The sequence below is a fragment of the Xyrauchen texanus genome, chromosome 21, assembly GCF_025860055.1.
Source record: "Xyrauchen texanus isolate HMW12.3.18 chromosome 21, RBS_HiC_50CHRs, whole genome shotgun sequence".
In the NCBI taxonomy this organism is placed as follows: Eukaryota; Metazoa; Chordata; class Actinopteri; order Cypriniformes; family Catostomidae; genus Xyrauchen; species Xyrauchen texanus.
The window spans coordinates 27719121-27741691 of record NC_068296.1 but is presented as its reverse complement, the minus strand read 5'-3'; the positions used below and the strand labels follow the sequence as shown (position 1 = coordinate 27741691).

The 22571-nt window shown below is 39.2% G+C and overlaps 1 protein-coding gene across 1 annotated transcript in view; it reads left to right on the top strand.

The window, feature by feature from the left end:
- The window catches only part of LOC127661937 (cadherin-13-like), a 562582-nt gene that overhangs the window by 443157 nt on the left and 96854 nt on the right, over window positions 1–22571 (top strand). The window contains exons 9-10 of the mRNA XM_052152905.1: window positions 12858–13040; window positions 13137–13390. Of these exons, the coding sequence (XP_052008865.1) occupies window positions 12858–13040; window positions 13137–13390 (437 nt within the window). The remainder of the gene's footprint in view (window positions 1–12857; window positions 13041–13136; window positions 13391–22571) is intronic.

The following is a 22571-nucleotide window of genomic DNA, read 5'->3' as shown; positions in this document are numbered from 1 at the left end:
CAAATCATGCATTTTCAAGTTATCGATTCTTTAATATACTGTAAATATGACGTGAAGACATACTTTCTAAATATCAGTTTTTTTACTATGTTGTTTAGACATGAGTGTTGTACAGTAGCTAGCATGACCTATTATGTATCTTGTATGGAAAGTGCGGCCTGTTTGTATTGAATGCATAGCATAACAGCAGATAAACTGCTGATCTCCTGGGATTTTCACTCACAACATTCTCTAGAGTTTACTAGGAATGGTGCTAAAAAAAAAACATCCAGTGAGCAGCAGTTCTGTGAATGGAAATGCCTTATTTATGAGAGGTCAGTGGAGAATTGCCAGACACATTTAAGGTGACAGAAATGCTTTGGTAACTCAGATAACCACTTAGTGCAATTGTAGTGAGCAGTATAGCATAACACATCGAACCCATCTTTGTACCTAAGCAGAAATCGAGATTAATCAGACTAGGATATTTTTTCAACTAGTCAATCTAGATGTCAATTTTCTGTCAGCCTGTGCCCACTAAAGCCTCAGCTTTCTGTTCATGGTTGACAGAAATGGAATCCATTCACCTAAACGTTCGACGTGTTGTGCATTCTGCAATGCTATTCTGCTCACTACAATTGTAGAGTTACTGTAGCCTTTCTGTCATCTTGAACCAGTTTGGTCATTCTCTGTTGATCTCTCTCATCAGCAAGGTGTTTCCATCTGCAAAACTGCCGCACACAATTGGCTGATTAGATAATCACATGAATATGTTGGTGAACAGGTGTACCTAATAAAGTGGTCAGTGAGTGTATGTTATAACATTATCAATAAACCCTTGTGCTACAGAAGAGAAGTTTATGACTTTTTCAATGGAATACAAAGCTAGCTGAAATATCTAATCTTACGGGCTATTTTTGTGAGTGTGCAAAGTGCAACATGCTATGTCCGTGAACAACGTGTTATCCAATTTCCGTGCCAGTGCAAAGTGCAAATGGGCTTGGGTGGGAGTGTCTGCGCCACTGTGGGTGTAGGTGCTCAAAATGCGGGTGTATTGTATGTAAATGAAATTGCGCAAAGAATTTGGTTGTTGTGCTAAGATGTTTTAATACCATGTCTTAACTGTTCAGTTCCTGCATTTGCAATTCAAAGATTCCACCAGCAAGTGATAATACATTTCATGTCCAAACTCTTAAAATATAGTGGAACATTAAATTAAGTCCCTGATAATCACTGTCGTGGCTGTTTTGAGAAAACAATAATTTTGGAGATTGTGTTTAATCTAAATGTCATGGTGTATTTTACAATTATTATCATTATTTATATTTAACATTTTATTTATGATATAATTTATATTTTTAATTTAAGTCACTGCAAAGGGGGCTGGTGGACAGAGTAATATGTTTGGATTTTTTGAATGATGTTTTTGACCACTTCGTTATTTTGATTATATTTATTTTTAATTTGAAGTGTAATTTAAATTTAGAAATATATTTGGTTTAATTTGTTAGTGTTTAAATAAATTAATGTATTTTTAAAAAATCTAAATCGACCGGTAGAAGTGAAGTGTGTGGCGATACAATCACTGCTAATACTAGCCATGATTTGTGTGTCAGTGGATGAAAATGATTAATAATACTTGCATTCTCTGCAATTTAAAGGAGCATACATCCAAATTCTGATGAGAATCACATTTTACATTTATATAAAAGGAGCGTGTGTCACTGTCATAGAAATCTGCCTGGCATTCATCAAAGACACAGATAATGTATGAAAAAACATATAAAATATTTTAAAAAAACAAGTCTATATTTCTATTATTTTAATTCTTTGCATACAGTCCATTTACACCACCAACTTCTTTTGAATGTACTGTCATTGTTTAAATCATGGTGTTTGAGGGAATGGACTATATAATAGGATGCAGATGCTGGAGTAACTAAATAAAAAATTAAATTGCACTCGGTCCAGCCTTTTGCATGTTGCGTGCCTGATTTCACCAAACCCACTTGAGCCTGGACTTAGCACATGCTTGGACGAAAATACCAAAACTTCATGGCCATGCCCATTGACTTATGATGCTTATGACTTAAGACATTGCCTTGCGCGTAATGCTTGCACTCTTAAAATAGGGCCCTAGATGTAAAAACAAACAGTATGCAACATATGTGGTGAAATTTGATGTTGTGTCTTAATACAGGTGTACTGTATTTTTTACATACTCATAAGTTATTTTCTGCTAATGGTTAAGTACATACTTCAATTGCATCAAAGAAGTATGAGAATTTGGATGCTGCGCTTAATTTGTTGGTTTGGCTTTGTGTGTGTGTGTGTGTGTGTGTGTGTGTGTGTGTGTTTAGTTCTATTACTGTCTACACACACCTGTCTGTAATTGTCAAGTGAGCACAAAGACTCTGATTAACTGCTTTGGGTGTATTTGATTAGTTGGATCTAAACTCTGAAGGAGATCTCCATAAGCAGGATTGAACACCCCTGGCTAGTGCAAGATGCCATAAATAAAGGATGTCTGCGGTATTAATAATTCTCCACATATTTTCTGTGGTTGTGTCTGAAAGTTTGTTTATAATAAATATTGTATTATAATATGTTTTATAATAAACAATAATATTGTTTGTAATATTTGTTAAAAATTATCCCCCAACCATGCTTCTAACTATAACCCTAACAAACCCTAATAATTATGTAATGTGCTGGACCTGAAGACTCAAGCATCTCCCTGATGATGTTATACACACATGTATGTCTATGAAATACATGTTGCTATAAGACACGCTAAAGAAGTTCTTGTGCATGTTCATGCATTTGCTTTTGAATAAAATTTGTATTGTACAGTTATTTCACTTTATATCCACATGTAACTGGCAAAGTCTCAACTCGTTTTGCTAGGTGGCATTCTGTTGCTGTGGCACTATTAGATTTTTGATGATTTGGATCATAAAGAGGCATATCAACTACCTTAGATTAAAGAATAATCAAATCAAATCATTGTACAGTTCTGAGGAGTTTATAGCATTTGTGTTGTGATTTCATTGGGCTATTAGGCTACAGTAGGTCCCACTCCAGCAGCATCAAATCCAAGTGCTGACTTGGTCTGTATGACCATTTTTTGTTTCTTTCATGAGGGCATGTCTCATTAGGCATTGATTTGTCTTTGCCAGTTGGCTTGTAGAACGCTATCAACATAACAAAATTTCGAGTTGTTCCTTTTGTGAATGTTACCAACTTCAGTATCAGTAGTTAGTTGGTCATTCTTCAGTACGTATAAAATATTTAGTAATTATTGATTATCTAATAGTGAACAACCCCAGTCATCAATTTGCCATAAACTAAGAACTAATTAATTTATCTTCAATATTAGTTAGTATTAGTGAATGGATTAAATGCTGTACACTTCATTTGACTGCATTAGTTCCTACATAGCTATTTATTTACTATGGAACATTATTATTACGTTTTACCATAATACATTTGATTTTAATGTATTTAAATATATTTAAATACATTCTGATGAATTTCACAAATATCCCCCCCATAATCAGTGCAGAAAATGTGAAATAGTATGCAGAACCTGTTTATCATTAAAAGTTATTATAAAGTGTTATCGCAAGGTCTGTCTGAATAACATACAGACATCCAGCGCCTGATGAAGGGCCATCTCTCACTCTGTCTGACAGGCTGATAAGTTAATGTGTGTGATTTGAGGTTTCCTGTTGGAAAAAAGGCACCTTACACGGTCACATCTGGAGAGGCCCTTCACTTAACTCAACTCTCTGAAGGCTTCTTGAGTGCCTTTTACCTCAAATGTGTTCTCAGATTGATTGCAGGTGGAAAGCAAAGTGTTATTTTCCAGAATCTCATTAAGCTGCAAAAACAGCATGCAGAGTTTTCTCACATACCTGGTTTGAGACATGCAATTTGAAAAGGTTAAGGTAGAGTTTTCTCTATAGGTCATGAATGTTGATTTGATTCCGTGAACAGATGTCAAGACGTGAGCACGAGTTACAGTATCAGGTGTGAATTTCCTGAGCTATTTGTTAGTAAAGCAGTAGCACAGCTCAGAATGAATCTCCAATGGTGTCTTTGCAATGGGCTACATTACTGATAATGAACGGCATGCAAAATAATTCCAGTCATTCTCAGTTTCTGGACTGGACACAAAGGTTGCTTGGGAGGAGTTGAGTTTTCTTGTTCTGACCATACTCTCTCTCCTGCCTTGTTGTTTCTTACCATGTGGTCTTGTGTTGTGTTGCTGGGCATCTTTGAATAGTGTCCTGTTTACACCTGATATTAGATCCGTCTCAGGTGATCTGATCACAAGTGGGTAGGCGAAACACATTGGCATTTACACCTAGTGGTAACCAGTGTTGGGTGTAATCTGATTACAAAATAAATAGTTACTGTAATCTAATTAATGGTAGATCTATGTAGTGTAACACATTACATTTTAAATAGTACTTACTGACTTTCAATTAAGTTAATTACTTTTAAGTACATTATTACTTAGGTTACACATTTCTAAAATAGTATTATTTATGCAGAATTTAAAGCTTGAATAATAGTCATATCTACATCTGTATGCATTTGTTACAACTGAAGGGGGTATGCCCCATAATGCGACACAAAGAACAAGAAAATCTATACATTATTTTTAATTCGTTGAGCAATAAAACGAAAAACTTTCTATGGAAATGTATGAAAATAAAAAAGTTTTATAAAGTAACTTAAAATTATTTTGATAAAGTAATCCATAGTAATCAGTAATCACTGATGAATTACTTTATTTGAGTCATTTTCCCAACACTGGTTGTAACATGCATCTTAAATACTGTACATCTCTTGTGGCCACTTTATGTTTGGATTTCAAGGGGAGGGTCTCTTATTTCATGACTGCGCTGGACCCTTACTCTGTCAGTGTGTTAATATATTGCTAAAATATTTTAAAACATAAAAAGCACACTAAAATCTTTACACAGTCAATATTATACTTTAATTTAATTATTGCACAAACATGACATTTCGAGCAGAATGCTCAGCTATTTTAGTGGTGTACTTGTATTAACTGAACTTTGGAAATACATACTTCACATGATCTGTGACATTTTGTGTTGATATCAGACATATTGAAGAAGATCTTTGAAATCTTGTGCAAATAATGTGCTGTTTCAAAATGTTCAATTGGACCGTAACAATTTGACAGTAACACATCACACGTAAGTTTTAGCACAGTAGTTGTTTGACAGCTGAGTAGGCAGTGCTTCGCTGCTGTGCTGTAGTAGATATTGCATCAGATTCCAGGTGAAATGGCCACAGAGCTGTGCCACAAGTGAGCTGTGTTTTTAGTTTGTAAATAATGTAATACTTTAAGCAGGAAACCTACCCCCTACCCCCTAACCCTAAACCTAACCATCAGTCAAGTAAAAAATATAATTTTAGAGTGAAAATACAACCTCCAAATCACCTTTATTGATGTTAAAGCAATTATTCCTTTGTTCTCACGGGACCAGAACCTGTATTTCAGAGCTCAAAAGGGAAAGATGACCACAGTTAATGGAAAATGATGCAAACATGTCTGATGGGGGATGGCAATTGTCAGTAACTCAGGAGTCTTGTTTCTTTTATTTCAGGGTACATTAATTTTAGGAAACAACATGTCTATTTCCCATGTGATCGTGTTGCCAGGACTCATCAGGACAGATTTTCGTTTACAGATAAATGCAATGTGGTCATATGCTTTTTTGACCACCTCTGAATTAAGTGATCCAGTCACAAAACATTTTAGATCCTTTTTACACATCTAGCACAACCAGGTCTAAACAGGTCCTTGGAGGTGACATCTACCTCAAACATACACACAAACTCATGCTATTCTCTCAGATTTGAGGTCTAGCTGCAGGGCTGATAACTTCCCTCAGTTTCTCACACCACTGGTTTCTTTGTGAACTCAGAGGGTTTGGGGTCTTATCAGTGGCATGTCTGAGCCCGTGTATCAGCAGCTAACAAAGATTGAATACGTCCATCTGACCGCTTCACTGCCCCAGATGATTAAATGAAATGTGACTGGTCACGATGTGAAGATGCCTGTATGTGTGAATATGGGTGTATTTGAGTCCCTTAGTAAACATTTGTGACAAGTCCTGTTTAATTGTGTATTCCATACGTTAAAGTGGATCTTGGTTGATTGCGAGCCAGTTCTCCCAGCACTGTGATTTTGACAGTGATATACCTGCAGGGCATCATTGTAGACACACTGTTTTTCTTTCATCTAGGTATTTTTCTCAATCTCCGGGCTCTATCCAAGAGTTTATTCTTATTGGAAGACGGGCTTTGAGAAATGAAAAATTTATATTTTCAGGTACAATAAAATTACTGGAGGCTGGGCGTCTATGCTTGCCATTACTACTCTTTGTGTCTACAACACAGTGCAACCAGGGCCGTATTAAAACATGTGCTTTTAATCTCGGGGCCCCAGTTGCGTCATTCGCCAGCCTATTCTCCCCCATCAACATTTGCGGGAGGATGCGTATGTATGTATGGGGGACACTGATTTAAACACAGCGATGGTGCGCAATGGTGAAATGCATCCTTCTAGTGCATGGTCCTAGTGTGACAATGGCTGGCAGGTCCCAGCGAAAAGGTATGCCCCTTATACCTTGCATCCCTGAGTGCAAGATTTAAGGTGGCTATTGGTCAGAGAACGTTAATGCAAATAAAAAAAGCTTCAACCCTCAAACAGCCACACAGACAGAAACCGCAAATGAGAATATGTGAGCGATGATACTTGTGATTTCAAAAAACAAAGTGAACTGAAACAGTTATTCCACAAGAACCATTAGCTGTGAAAAGATCCCAACACTACATGTTGTTGGAAAAATGGCCCTGTGCATTGAGTTTTTATGTTGAGTTGAGATGACAAGTTCGAATTTGCCTCATACCATTTCCCAATTTCCTTTCTTCAGCATTTCATTAGGAGTTAAACTATTCCTATATATATATATATATATATATATTAGGGCTGTCAATCGATAAAAAAATATATGGTGTCCCCATTAATTAATCTCGATTAATCGCATATACAAATATTTGCTGAGAAAGTCATCAAAACAATGGAATAACATAAATGGAACTATGGGAATTATGTAGTGACTAAACAAAATCCCAAATAATTAAAAACTGTGTTATATTTTGCATCTTCAGAGTAATCACCCTTTGCCTAGAATTTGCAAACATGTACTCTTGACATTTTCTCAAACAAATTCTTGAGGTATTACCCTGGGATGCTTTTTAAACAGTATTAAAGGAGTTCCCATCCATGTTGGTCACTTATTGGCTGCTTTCCTTTATTATTTGGTCCAATTCATCAATTTCGAAATCTTTTTTTTAAATAAAATTTTTGTTTTATAATTAAATAAATTAATATGTTGGCATAATTATATTTTTGTCTACAAAACAAATTTCAAACATTTAAGCATACACCTTCAGATCAAAAGATTTTTAAGATTGTGAGAAACATTTCAGTCAAGTATTTCAAAACGTTTGACTGGTAGTGTATATAAACTCAGCAAAAAAAGAAACTTCCTCTCACTTTCAACTGCTTTTATTTTCAGCAAACTAAACAGTGTAAATATTTGTATGAACATAAAAAGATTAAACAACTAAGACATAAACTGAACAAGTTTTACAGACATGTGACTAACAGAAATGGAATATGTAACACAGTTGAAGGATGGGCAAGGAGGAGGCGAGAACCGGCTTGTCAACATAAATTATATTTTAATGAGAAACTTAAACTCAAAAACACATAAACAAACACACATGACGGACATGTCCGTAATTCTCTCTCTCTCTCGAACCATCGTCACCGGCGCCTTTATCCCTCAGCGCCTCATCAGGCTGATTGGGGACCGGCGCGATATTCCGACCGGCCCGCCCCCTCCGCTCCACACTCCTCCCGGCGTTATCTCAGGCCGGGTGCCACCGGCATGACGTACACCCCCTATCCCTGGGGCAGGGTGTATCTTACGTCCAGCGTGGTCATCCCGCCTTCCTCGCCCTGGGAGGAGACAGGAGGGAAGACAACAACAACAAAACAAAATAGGTGAGGGAAAAGGCCAACACGGTGCGACAGGGAGAGAGAGAGAGAGAGAAAAAGCTCACTCACCGGTTCTCTGATGTACCGTCAGCGTGGTCCTCGAACACTCCTCCACAATCAGGCGGACGACAGCCGCTCCACCCCAGGCGAACCGGAGTGAAACCGTCGACCCCAGGGGGTAGAAGCAGCGCCTCGCTTTTCTGGCGGCAAATGGGGACACTCCTCCGCCCCTGGCAGCGGCTCTACCGCTCCGGACGGTCGGAGAGTTTCTTCCCTCCTCCCTCGCGGGCGGCTGTCTTCCCTCGACCCCTCCGCGTCTCTGGGGACGGCAGGGCACTCCTCCGCCCCGGCAGCGGCTCCCTTGCTCCAGGCGGTCGGGTATCCAGTCCCCACTTGCCCCGCGGACGGCGGCCGTACCCCGCATCCGGGCGGTCGGGCTACTCCGTCACCCGGCAGATGGCAGCGGCGCCCCTGGGTGGGCGGCAGTGTCGAGGACTCTGCGACGGGCATCCCTCCTCCTTCCCGGGTTTCAGCACCAATGTAACACAGTTGAAGGATGGGCAAGGAGGAGGCGAGAACCGGATGGTCAACATAAATTATATTTTAATGAGAAACTTAAACTCAAAAACACATAAACAAACACACATGACGGACATGTCCGTAATTCTCTCTCTCTCTCTTGAACCATCGTCATCGGCCGCCTTTATCCCTCGCGCGCCTCATCAGGCTGATTGGGGACCAGGCGCGCGATATTCCGACCGGCCCCGACCCCCTCCGCTCCACAGAATAATGTGTCCCTGAACAAAGTGGGGGTTAAAATCAAAAGTAACAGTCAGTATCTGGTGTGGCCACCAGCTGCATTAAGTACTGCAGTGCATCTCCTCCTCATGGACTGCACCAGATTTACCAGTTCTTGCTGTGAGAGATTACCCTACTCTTCCACCAAGGCATTTGCAAGTTCCAAGACATTTTTGGGGGGAGTGGCCCTAGCCTTCACCCTCCGATCCAACAAGTCCCAGACGTGCTCAATGGGATTGAGATCCGGGCTCTTTACTGGCCATGGCAGAACACTGACATTCCTGTCTTGCAAGATATCACGCACAGAACGAGCAGTATTGCTGGTGGCATTGTCATGCTTGAGGGTCATGTCAGGATGAGCCTGCAGAAAGGGTACCACATGAGGGAGGAGGATGTTTTTCCCTATAATGCACAGCATTGAGATTGCCTGCAATGAAAACAAGCTCAGTCCGATGATGCTGTGACACACCGCCCCAGACCATGACAGACCCTCCACCTCCAAATCGATCCCGCTCCAGAGTACAGGCATCGGTGTAACGCGCCAAGCTTGTAGATAAGATTGCTGTCATAAACACGAGTCTGACCATCACCCCTGGTGAGACAAAACCATGACTCGTCGACCACTTTTTGCAAGTCCTGTCTGGTCCAGCGAATGTGGTTTGTGCCCATAGGCAACGTTGTTGCCGGTGATGTCTGGTAAGGGCCTGCCTTACAACAGATCTACAAGCCCTCAGTCCAGCCTCTCTCAGCCTATTGCGGATAGCCTGAGAACTGATGGAGGGACTGTGCATTCCTGGTGTAACTCAGACAGTTGTTGATGCCTTCCTGAACCTGTCCCGCAGTGTGTGATATTCGGATGTACCAATCCTGTGCAGGTGTTACATATGTTCTGTCACTACGAAGACGATCAGCTACCCTTCCTGTCTCCCTGTAGCGCCGTCTTAGGCATCTCACAGTATGGACATTACAATTTATTGCCCTGGCCACATCTGCAGTCCTCATGCTTCCATATATATATATAATATATATATATATATATATATTTTTTTTTATTTTACTTCATAATTATTCATTAATAAAACAGACAACAATTAAATGCCAAGAAAACAGGCTGATTATGTATTTGGTGCAATACAGGAATATTTGTCTTGTAGGTGTGCATCTTTGACTTTAAATATTTCCATCTCTGTTAATCTTGGAAGATTCAGAACTGTGGCTTCTAACTCTAAGCCATGCCTCTTACTTAATGCTTATTGTAATAGTGACAGTACTTTAGTTCCAGTGGCATTTAAACTGCTTTGCGGTACTCTGCAAACTTCTGCCCCAAACTTCTGCAATCTGCCCGCCAAGATCAGCAGTGCCCTCTTCAGGTGGCATATGACTAGAGGCGGCGACAGCCGATTTTGCCGGGGCTTCAGCCCCGAATGTTTTGAGTGTAGCCCCGAATGTATTTTGAAAAGTTGACTGACAAATATGAAACCGGACAAAAGGCTATATAAACCCCCGAAATCATAAGTTGCCTTATTTCATTGAGATTTGGCTTTGCACATACTGTATACAGCCTGTAAAAATAGACATAGCCTAGGCATAATCTAGCCTATAGAATAAGTTCCTTTGCTGTCGGTAGCCTATGGGCGACTCCGTTTCTTCCTCTCTGTTGAATATGCAGCAGGTAGGGGAGGAGCATGCACAGTCATGACATCAACTAACGTTACTTAGTGGCGAGATAACAGCAGTTAGCAGGAAAGACAACAAAAATTAAGCAAATGAGGCTTTGGGGATTTTTCCGAAAGAAGTCAGTGGGTAAGAATTCACATTTGTTTTTGTCCTTAAAGTCTGAAGATCATCATCTAGCTGGCTTTCACCCACAGTAGGCTAAACCTCAAGAGGTCCACTACCGACTGCCATTACATGTTGTAGCCTCCTAGTATAGGTTGAAGCTACTTGGTAGCTCCTTGTTAGCGCATTCGCCTCTCACACCGGAGACCACGGTTCGAGTCCTGTTTGGAGTGTACATTTCTTGTTTATCAGGTGTTGTTTTCGCTAAGGATAACCAATAAGCATTAGCATAAAATGTATGTGTGACTTGTTTTGTGATATTAGTTTGTAGTAAATATACACCTTGATTTGATTAAATGGTTTTGTAGAGTGTAGCAAAGATGAGCAACAGACTGAGGAGCAGCAGCAGCAGCTGTGCCAGAATCAGGCATGGAAACTGGTAACAATTAATCAGTCACTTTACTTTAAAGTTAAAAGTGAAACATTGTTTATCCCAATGATCCTAATGAAAGGATTTTGACAGATTAATTATTCTCATAGAGATGATGAGAATTATATACAGTTCGATGCCATGGTGTGTCAATGAAATTAGACTAAAGTTATTCATGTATTGCTTTAACTTAGGATCTTATACATAATTTTGACTATTTATGTCAAAATATATAAATTATTTATATTCAATATTTTTTTTACCTCACTTTACTCACTATAATATAACTCGTTTGTGATGACTTTATTGTAATGTACATGAAAATTCAAGAATCATGATAGATCTTAGGGCAATCCCACTGATCTGCTCTGCCCAATACATTTTCTTCAATGGTATTGGTCTACAATTTGACATATGTAGCACTTGATGAATTAGTTGTTTGAAGCTGATTTGCAATGCGTTATGTGCTGTATCTGTTCTTTTGCATCACAGATGATTCAGGGAGGAGAGAGAATGAGTTAGTCGAGGATAGTACTAGAGTGGAAGATTTAGGAACTGTAGAAACAGGCCCAGCCAGAGCAAAACTCAAAGAATACCCTATCACCAGCTTTTGACTACAGAGAAGTGGTTGCTAGTGTGAAAATAAAATTGTCTGGGCTAAGCCCCGGATGTCCTTCAATGCTGGAAACGCCTCTGCATATGACCTTTGCATTCTTCCCAAATTGCCCAAACTTTCCAAGCAGGACAGCTCTTATAAAGGGAGCGCATCCCTTAGATGCATAGAGGGGGCACTCACTTCACAAGGCACTAAACAGAAATGATAGCAGAGCTGATGGGGACCAGGGCTCATCTGGCCCTGCTCAGAATACTTTTCATCTCCCCAGCCCTGTGGCATTGGGCTGGATTGAGCATGGACTATAGAGATTTGCGGTGCTCTGAATGATGGGCTTTCCTCCAGTGACAAAAACAGAACAAGAGCTGTTTCACACAGGCTTAGCTTAAGACTTATCTTTGGCAGAGGGACAGAAAGAAGGGTGAGAGGGAGGTGGAAGTAAGACACAGATTCTGTGTGTACCAAACAAGGAAGGAGGGACTGAGAAGGGATTGAATTGATACAGCCGTAGGTTGATCAGTGTTTCATTACTGAAGGTGGTGCACAATTAGCTGAAAACAATAGCTGTCTGTCCTACTGGCTGTGATAATATTTGTAAACAAAAGAGTGACAACGGTAGATTATTAGTCAAAACATTTTATTTTTCTATTATCTGCACAACCTGCAGCTTATTATGGCTCATTCGTTCTTATTGTTAACTATGTCATCATTTCAAATCTTATAGGCTGTTCAGACCAATTCAGACTGCCGATTTGAAATATGTTCTTTGATCGTAATCTTAAACAGCCATTTTTGAGATTTCTGTTTTACCATTCAAGTAGATAGGAGCTGTGCTTGTATGCCATTTGTATTGTTAGAAAAACAGTGAGATGCAGCACAATGGAAAAAAAAGTCCTTCTAGCTTATGTTAGAAAAAATATTGAAAATAATCTCAGACAAATGCAAAAACAAATTTGGTGTGAACAGCACCTAAAGTCTGGGCATTTTTAGGGAGAATTATTGGATTTTGAGGTAATGAAGTTGACTACAATCTGAAAATTCAAGTATTGTTTCAGTAAACATGTGATAACATGTATGTGTAAGTATAATAGTACAAGTATATAATGTAGCTTTACAGAGCAAGTAACAAAATCTGATCTGTGTTCCAGTTCCAGGCTTCAGTAAACGAGGGCTCCACTGGGGTGGTCGTGAACCTGACGGTGGACGACAGAGATGATCCAGCCACAGGAGCTTGGAGAGCCATATACTCCATCATCAACGGAGATCCCAACCAGAATTTTGAAATCCAGACCAACGTGGACAACAATGAGGGCATGCTATTTGTGGTAAAGGTACGTGATATCTTTTTCACTCATTTGTTTGGTATAGTTACTTGCTTGGTACTTAATTATGGCTACATTATTAAACTTGTCTGTTGCCTTTCTCAGCCTCTGGACCATGAAAGTGCAATGTTTCACACTCTACTGATAAAAGTAGAAAACGAAGACCCTCTGGTTCCTGACGTTGTGTACGGCCCCAGCTCTACGGCAACAGTTTACATCACGGTTATGGATGTGAACGAAGGACCGGTGTTCTTCCCAGATCCTCTGGTTGTCATCAGGAGAGAGAACATTCCCGTGGGCAGCTTTGTAGCCATGCTCAACGCCACTGATCCTGACTACCTCCAATCTCAGATTATAAGGTTTGTGATGATGTCACGATTAAAAAAAAAACGGTACTGTCCCAAATGCCCTCCTTAGCCATTATGACCCTCCTCCAAACTTGGGCATAATGTCCAGTAGACTGTTGGGTAGTACACGCCAGTATATCCAGAATTATAAAATTACATATGAAACACCCTATGGTCTTGCAAATTTCATCAAAGCATTGTTTGAAACAAATTTCAAACTTTAGAAGGCTGAGGTTGTGTGAATCACTTGTCTTCTTGGTTACATTCTCATCAAAGTCTAGGTAGTTTGCAATGACAGCATAAACAATCAAAGTCTGAGATGAATGCAACAGTATGGGCCATGTCGCAGACATCTCTACATGTGGATATTCTTATCTTACCATATTTCTCTTTTCTTCAGCCATTCGCTGTGTTCTCTGAGAAATCTTTGGGGTCAAAGCCTATTGCTGTACATCAGAGATTTCATTTGAACACTTCTTCTTATCACCTAACAAATATATTAATCTAGCTTCTTGCTTAAACGTGCTAGCAACACATAGCTACATGGTAAAGCATGCTAGCAACACCTAGTTACATGATAAAATATGCTTACAATACCTAGCAACATGATAACAATCTTAGAAACATGCTAGAAACACCTAGCAACAAGCGAGCAACCCTTATCTATTTGCTAGAAACATGTTAGTAATGTCTAGCTACATGCTAAAACATGCTAGGAACATCTAGTCACATGATAAAAATACCTAGCAACATGATAACAATCCTAGCAACATGCTATCAATGAGCAGTTACTGTACATGCTAAAACATGCTAGTTACACCTAGTTTCATACTTAAACATGCTATCAACACCTAGCAACATGCAAGCAATGCTCATCTATATGCTAGAAACATGTTAGTAATGCCTAGCTACATGCTAACAACACCTAGCTAAATAATGAAACATGCTATCTGTCTGTCTATCTGTCTGTCAGTCAAACACAAAGGTTTTAAACTTTTTTTTAACTTTCTGTCTTTATTTAAGCCAACATCAAAGTTCGTCTACAAACTTTATCATCTAGTTTTGTTTTGTCAGACTTGAGTTGCTGTTCTAAAAACTTTATGCAATGCAATTATCCTGCCCTGTAGCCTCCATCATTACTGCTTCCTGGTTGAGCAAGTGTAAGGGCCTGGTGTGAAGCCAATTTCTTTGCCGCAGGACTGACTTTTAATTTGGTGGAAATGCAAGGAATTTATTATTCCAAATTGGCTACCAGTAACATGTTGGTAGAAATGGGGTATGTTCCTTGTTTATGGTGTGTACAAATGTCACTGGTTTCTGGTTCAAGACAGGCAAATTTAGGGGTCTGGTACAAAGCCAATTTTGTTTTTGCTGGAAACATGAGGAATGGTTCCAGATTTCCAAAGACCAATCAAGATGGCGCCACAGATGCCTGCCTCGGTGTGGAACTCTCCATTTCTTTCGTTGTTTTCATTTGTTTGTCCTGTGTTTAGTAATATTTTTCCAATAAGTTTTGCCAGGAACAAGCTGCTGAACATTCGGCAGCACATACCATACAAACTTTTCTCAGTTTTTAACTATTCGAAAACTTTGCTGGACATTTTAGTCAGAGATGCAGCTGTGTTGTTTAAGAGACGCAGGTGAGGGAAGTGAACTGGCACACTGGTCAAGATTCATCAGTGCAGCTTTCGAACAGCGCTGCCGAGTATTCATCTAGCAAATCTCTGCTCTCTTCCTAACAAAATGGACAAACTACTCTATGAACTACTCTCTTCACCCATACAAACAAGGACTTTTCAACCTCTGCTGCCTTGTGCTTCACAGAAACATGGCTGAGTGAAGCCATTCCGGACAGCGCGTTACATCTGCCTGGCTTTCTGCTGTTCAGAGTGGATCACATCGCAGAGTTAATGGAGAAAATGATTGGCGGTGGAACATGCTTTTACATCAATGAAATTTGTTGTACAGATGTAACAACGTTAAAGAAGATGTGCTGTCCCAATTTGGAAGTGCTCTATATGAACTGTAAGCCTTTCTAATTGCTGCGGGAGTTTTCCTCATTTATTCTTGTGAGTGTTTATATTCCCCCACACCTGTGCGTGAACACAGCGCTGCAACAGCTGGCTGATCAAATCACAGACATGGAACAACAATACCCAGACTCCGTTATTATTATTCTTGGGGATTTTAACAAAGCAAACCTTGCATGTGAACTACCCAAATACTAACAACACATGCCCAACCAGAGACAGAAATATACTGGATTATTGTTACACAACAATAAAGGATGCATATCGCTCAGTCCCTAGAGCAGCTTTGGGACTTTTTGATCACTGTCTGGTTCATCTTCTTCCAATCTATAGGCAGAAACTAAAATCAGCTATACCTGTAGTAAAGACTGTAAAGAGTAATTTCATCATTCCTGTCCCAAGGAAACCCCAAATCATAGGACTTAATGACTACAGACACTTAGCTCTGACATCTGTGGTAATGAAATAATGGTAAGACTGGTGTTGGCCCACCTGAAGGAAATCACTGGACCCTTTCTAGATCCACTTCAATTTGCTTATTGAGCAAATAGGACTGCATCATTTCCTGCAACATCTGGGCAGACCAGGGACATATGCTGGAAGTTAATTTCCCCTGTCTCCCTAGCTGCTACCTGTCCATCAGAAAGCTGGTGATCTACTGATAGATAGATGTGGGAATAGAGAGTTGGTGTAATTTAGTCTGTAGAATAGCTGGGATGATGGTGTTGAAAGCCGAACTGAAGTCCACAAAAGGATCTGTGCATCATTTCCTGCAACATCTGGGCAGACCAGGGACATATGCACAAATCCTTTTGTGGACTTCAGTTCGGCTTTCAACACCATCATCCCAGCTATTCTACAGACTAAATTACACCAACTCTCTATTCCCACATCTATCTATCAGTGGATCACCAGCTTTCTGATGGACAGGTAGCAGCTAGGGAGACAGGGGAAATTAACTTCCAGCACATGTACAATCAGCACTGGTGCCCCCGCAATGATGTGTGCCCTCCCCACTACTCTGTCAATCTCCTGAAGTTTCCAGATGACACTACTGTCATCGGCCTCACCCAAGATTACGATGAGTCTGTATACAGAAGGGAGGTTTTATGGCTGGCTCACTGGTGTAGTCAAAACAACCTGGAGCTGAACACGCTCAAAACGGTGGAGATGATTGTGGAGTTTAGGAGGAACACCCAAACATTGACCCCCTCACCATTCTAAACAGCACTGTGGCAGCAGTGGAATCATTCGGGTTCCTGGGCACTACCATCTCACAGGACCTTAAGTGGGAGACCCACATTGACTCCATCATGAAAAAGGCCAGGCAGAGGTTGTACTTCATTCACCAGATGAGGAAGTTCAACCTGCCACAGGCGCTGCTGATACAGTTCTACTCCGCAGTCACTGAGACCCTGTCCTCTGCACTTCAGTAACAGTCTGGTTTGGTGCAGCTACGAAATTGAAGACTACAAAGGACAGTTCGGACTGCTGAGAGGATTATTGGTTGCCCCCTGACCTCCCTTCAGGAACTGTACACTTCCAGAGTGAGGAAAAGGGCTGTAAAAATCTGGACCCCACTCACCCAGCCCACTATCTTTTTGAGCTGTTGCCTTCTGGTAGGCACTACAGAGCACTGAGCACCTGAACTGTCAGGCACAGGAACAGTTTTTTTTCCCTCAGGCTGTCTATCTCATGAACAGTTAAAACTGCCCCATTGAGTAATAATGATCTACACACAGATTAGTATATTTATATTTATCCAACATAACATATCTCTTCTCCCATTACACCTCCTTGCTTCTGTATATAACAGATAAGTATTTGCATATTGTAGATAGATAGATAGATAGATAGATAGATAGATAGATAGATAGATAGATATTGTCCTGTTGTGCATTTCTATATATACTGTATTTTCTATTACATTTTTATTTTTATTCTATTTTTGTATTATCATCTCTGTCTTGTTGCTGTACTGTTTGTGCACTGGAAGCTTATGTCACCTAGTCAAATTCCTTGTATGTGTAAGCATACTTGGCAATAAAGCTGATTCTGATATTTGGCATTGGCACCATGCTGCACCAATGGAGTATTTGCTGTGTGTGATGTGTACACATTTGCATTTGTTGTGTGATCTCAGTGTAAGCTGTGTTATGCTTGTGTAGATCAGAAGAGTTTAAAGTGGCTCCTGAGTGTCTACTGAGCATGTGAATCTTCTCAATATGAAACTCAGTATGCTGCGGTGATCATTTACTCCCTTAATCCTGATCTGTTCCCATAGATGGAAACAGCCCACCTTGACAAAAGCCATATGAGCTAGCTTTCTCTCTTTCTCTTTCTCATCCTCCCATCTCTTAATTCTTCGTCTCTTCTATATCTGTCCTCTCATGACCTGCCTCTCGTCTTTTAATCTCCTTTTGCCAGTAAAAGGCTCTTTGAACTACCATAGCTTTCACCTGAGGCTAAAAGTGGCAGGACTGAGAAAGAAAATAATGTACTGCAGAAAAATTAAGGGCATGGGCAGAAAGAAGGCTTGAGAGGAGATGGAAAACAGAAGACAACATGAGTCTGGGTTTCTTTTATGGTGTATATATTATGGCATATATATATATATATATATATATATTTATTTATATTATGTGCGTGGGCAGGTTTAAGTGTTTTACGAGGACTTTTTTTAGGTTACTAACTGGTAATTACAAGGGTATTATGCTATAAATATGGTTTATGAGGACATTTCCAGTGTCCCCTTAATTGAAATCGCTTAAACATACTAAATAATGTTTTATTGAAAATGTAAAAATTCAGAAAATATTTTGTGAGGGTAAGGTTTAGGGGTAGTGTTGGGGGATAGAATCTATAGTTTGTACAGAATAAAAATAATTATGTCTATGGAGAATCCCAATAATGATAGTTGCACCAGTGTGTGTGTGTGTGTGTGTGTGTGTAGAAGCATTTGACATGTAAGAGTCTAAATGGAGTCATCCTGCATCTCAATAAATGTGACACAGTGGTCAGATGCCTGAACAGGAACATGTTGACAGCATTAATGGCTGTCATGCAATCGTATTAAGCTTCAATATCTTCACAATCACACTTTAAAGGTAAATAATACAAGTAGCCCTCAATTTTTATTTATAATAGATATTTTTTTAAATGAGCTTTAACAATAAAAAAGTAACATTTTAGATTAACAATATCTTAAGGTCTGTGGACAGTATCTGTATATCTGCACCACTGAAAATAATTTCTATATATCTATTATTAATCATCTGAAATATGCAATTGGCTGTTTAAAAGAGTTGAAATGTAGAACTCCATAGTATTAGTTTCAATATCCATAGTATTTTTAGATTCAGTATTTTTTAGATTCAGGAAAACACAGAAATGGTTCTGTTTCAAAAAGAAAAATAGCATAAATTCTTAGATCGTGTTTGATGTCTGATTATGTTCTGTTTAATGTACACTATTCTTTTTAAAAATGCTACAAGTTCTTTTGAACTGAGAGAATTGGCATTGATTTTTCCATACAGACATATTGTTCTCTGGATATATCATAAAAAGCTTTTACATGAACCAAAATGCACAACAGCACTTTTCACATGCAGACAGTTTTATCTCTCTATTGATGAAAGTTAAAAGGAGAATCGTGCAGAAGGATTAATTGGAATTATTTAGTTAGTTTTGTATGTATTGATTCAATCTTTTTGGTGAATACAGGAAATATTTCTGACCTGAAGAACTGTCTAATTGTTAAGGAGGTAACAGCAATCCATATGCATTTAACTCCATTCTTTTAGTTAATACTGTCAAACCTAAGAATTGTTGATCCTTTTAAACACTGCTTTGTTGTAAATATGGCGTGTCAGTTCTGAATGTATTTCCATCCAATGTGACAAATTCCAGAAAAGCACCAACTGCGCTATTCCTTTGATGTCATGTCTGTTTTTATCTTCAGCTAGAAAGATACTACATTTGCACAGAAGTTGGTAGGTGAAATAATATTGTTTTGGTCTGAGAAATGTTATGGGTAGGGTTTAGGCTAGGACTCAAATGTTGGCAGAAATCATGCTTATGGATATGTTATCATTTTGTGAGTGTTTTATATCACATCCATCCAAAGTAGTCAGTCTGGACTATCCCACTTGTTCCCTGATGAGAGTCAATCATTACATAATAAGTACATGTTGATATTTGTATTGTTGATCCTGTTAAACTCTGCCTTGTTTTGAAGCTCTCATCAGACGTTCCCCTAGAGCGCTCCTCTGAAAAGTAAATCTGTGTTCATGGTAGGCGAGGTTAAGATTTGGGGCTCTCTGATGTGTTTGCTAAAAGTTTTTTTTTTTTTGCTCCAACCCTTTATTGAGCTCTGTCAAGCTTGTCTGGATAAGGTGAGCCATGAGTCACAGCTAGCCTGAGGGAAATCACAAACATAGACACTATCAGAATTATGGTAAGGCTTCTTGGGTGCACACTTGCTCACTGTCACAAGTCATCAGAGGTGATTCTGAGGAGATGTCTGAGGAGCAGTTTTGGATATGCTGGGAATTTTTTTTTTAATAGATTATCTTTTTATTATTATTATTATTATTAAATTAGTTTGCAATAGCAAAGCTTTTGTTAATGTTCCTGATTGAATTGGATCTTGCAGGAATTACAGTCAATCAATACATTTTTACATAAGTTATGAATTCAAATGTCAGAAGATAGCAGTAGCCTTGAACAAGTCAAAAAATATATTTAATGAGCACAGTATCTCAAAGTAAATATGGAGTCTTCTAATTAGAAGCCTTGGGGATGTCATTAAAACAACTCCACTGAACTTCACATAAGTTTGAGATCTTCAGAATCATCTCACATCATGCACTTTTAAGTGTTCCTCAATGTGGTCATATTGTCCAGACAGAGAGAGCAAGGCCTGCTGAACCGGTTGCTTCCCTGTGGAGTTCTACTCACATCGAAAATGTAGCATTTTTCCCATGGATCAGGAAATAAATCCGAGTCCAACTCTATTTCAAAGCTGTCTTTGAATTGATCTTGCTCCAAAAAAGTTTCAGACAAGTCCTGTATGCATAATTCTGAGTTTGTTCCTCCCCATGGCTACGCAGCAGTTTAAAGTTCTAAGAGAAGACGAGAGAAGGGCTGGAGCTTGCTTGTGTGGGGAATATTTCACTTCATTACAAGAGACCACATAGTTAATTCCTGAGGAAACTTCATATTTACACATTCTAGAGCTACCAGGAATATGAAATTTGCAGAGTTGTGCTAGATGTTAGATCTCAGTGTAATTAAAAAGTTTGTTTTTAGTTTGTTAGAATGTGGCTGACTTTTGACTTTGCTTTTAACAGAATGGATCAAAATGCACCCACCCACACCCAAAGTTCACTGAACATGGGGCACCCTTCATGAGTTTGGACTGGCATGGTTGACAGAGAGAGCCTACTCTGTAAATGATTTGTATTGTTGAACTAGGCATTGATGTGAGTTGAATATATCATACTTGTGGAGTGTAACAAAAATTCAGGAGGAGTTCTTTAAGCCAATGGGCCTTAGTGGTGGACTTTTGAACTATGCACACAGCAAGCCAAAACTTATTGCCCCTCAAAGTCAATATGAAATCAAAATTATGCCTATTTACTTTCTTAATACATGTTCCTGGTCTTAACCTCCTTAGACCCAAGCACCCACTGTGTGCGCATACTGTATATGTCAAGAAAAGTAACGTATCTGACAAAAAAAAAATCTGATTTGTAGACGGTGATAAAGCTCACCAGGTTTTAAAACAGAGTTAATTTGTTCTCTCCTTGCTTGCATATGGCATGTTTATTATGCGTTTTATTGCACTGAAAGACATCACTGCCTCCTACTATTGTAAATGCTAATTTTTTTGTTTGCAGTTGACTTTGGCTTTTGCTGCATTGTGTGGGAATCGTTGGTTTGTGCATTGTGTGCAGGTTTGTGGTCTTGAGTATGTTTATACATACTCTCTTTGTGTATGTACAGGAGGGCCTTTAATTAATCACCAATGTTAAATTAACTCATGCTGATTTAGATTTAAATATGCTATAATTTCTAAGATTTGATGAATCGCCTGTAATTGTACATGCATGTTAATGGATTTAACAATGCAATAGTATGGCTGTCTGTTCTAATTAATGACAACATTGCAGCCATCAGATCAAACTCTCTCCCATAACCACAGCAACCCCTTATTCTATCCCTCAGTTCATGTAACTAAAAAATAAAAACTCTACATGGTTGAGCAAAACAAGCAGGTGGCATTCAGAGTAATCCTTTCTACATTTGAATTAGGTGACCACGAAGGAGGGAAGAGTTTGAGCTGGTTCACTTCAGGTCTTTCTCTCTCTGCAGTGACAGAGAGGATAACCGTGCTCGTAAAATTGTATTAATTGTGATGAACATGGAAACGCCTGGCCTCTACACACCTGTTCTTACACAGATAACAGTTTCTCTGTGGAGAATCTGGGTATGGTTGGTTTTCTTAATTAGTTCTGCAGTGTCAACTACACAGCTACAACTACATGCCAGTCTCTTAACCTGTTTACTCGACAGGGACACTGAGAGCTTCGCGATTGCTTTTGTCTACATTTTATTGCATGCATATACCATCCAATTATTATTAAAAATATACATTTTCCCTAACACCACCTGCTTCTTACTACAAATAGAAAAGCAGCAAATCATTGAGTAAACTAAAGGATATTGGCTATGCACAGGGGTTAAGTTAGAATTTTGGAGGTATGGGAACCCTAAAATCGAGTGCTGATTCTGCAACTAATTTTTTGGAGCAAGTACACATGTTAAATGGAGACAGAATGTGTGAAGTGGATAAAAAAATAAAACAGGACTGTACAAGAAATGGAATCAAATAAATGGGATCTTCTTTTTTTTTTTTTTTTTAAATCGAAGGTGCCAGAATGCAGTTCCACACTTTTCTGGCCCAGTTTAACAGCTGGCTATTTATTTTAAAAGAGATGAGCCCTTTAATATGTGCTGGCCTCACTTTCTGTTTCAAAAGCAAATTTGTTGACCTAATAAAGAAAACCATACTCGAAGCATTTCATGGGTTTTTTATTCCTGATGTAATATAATAACTGAGCACTTTATTAGGAACACTACAGTCATAATAAAGTGTCTAA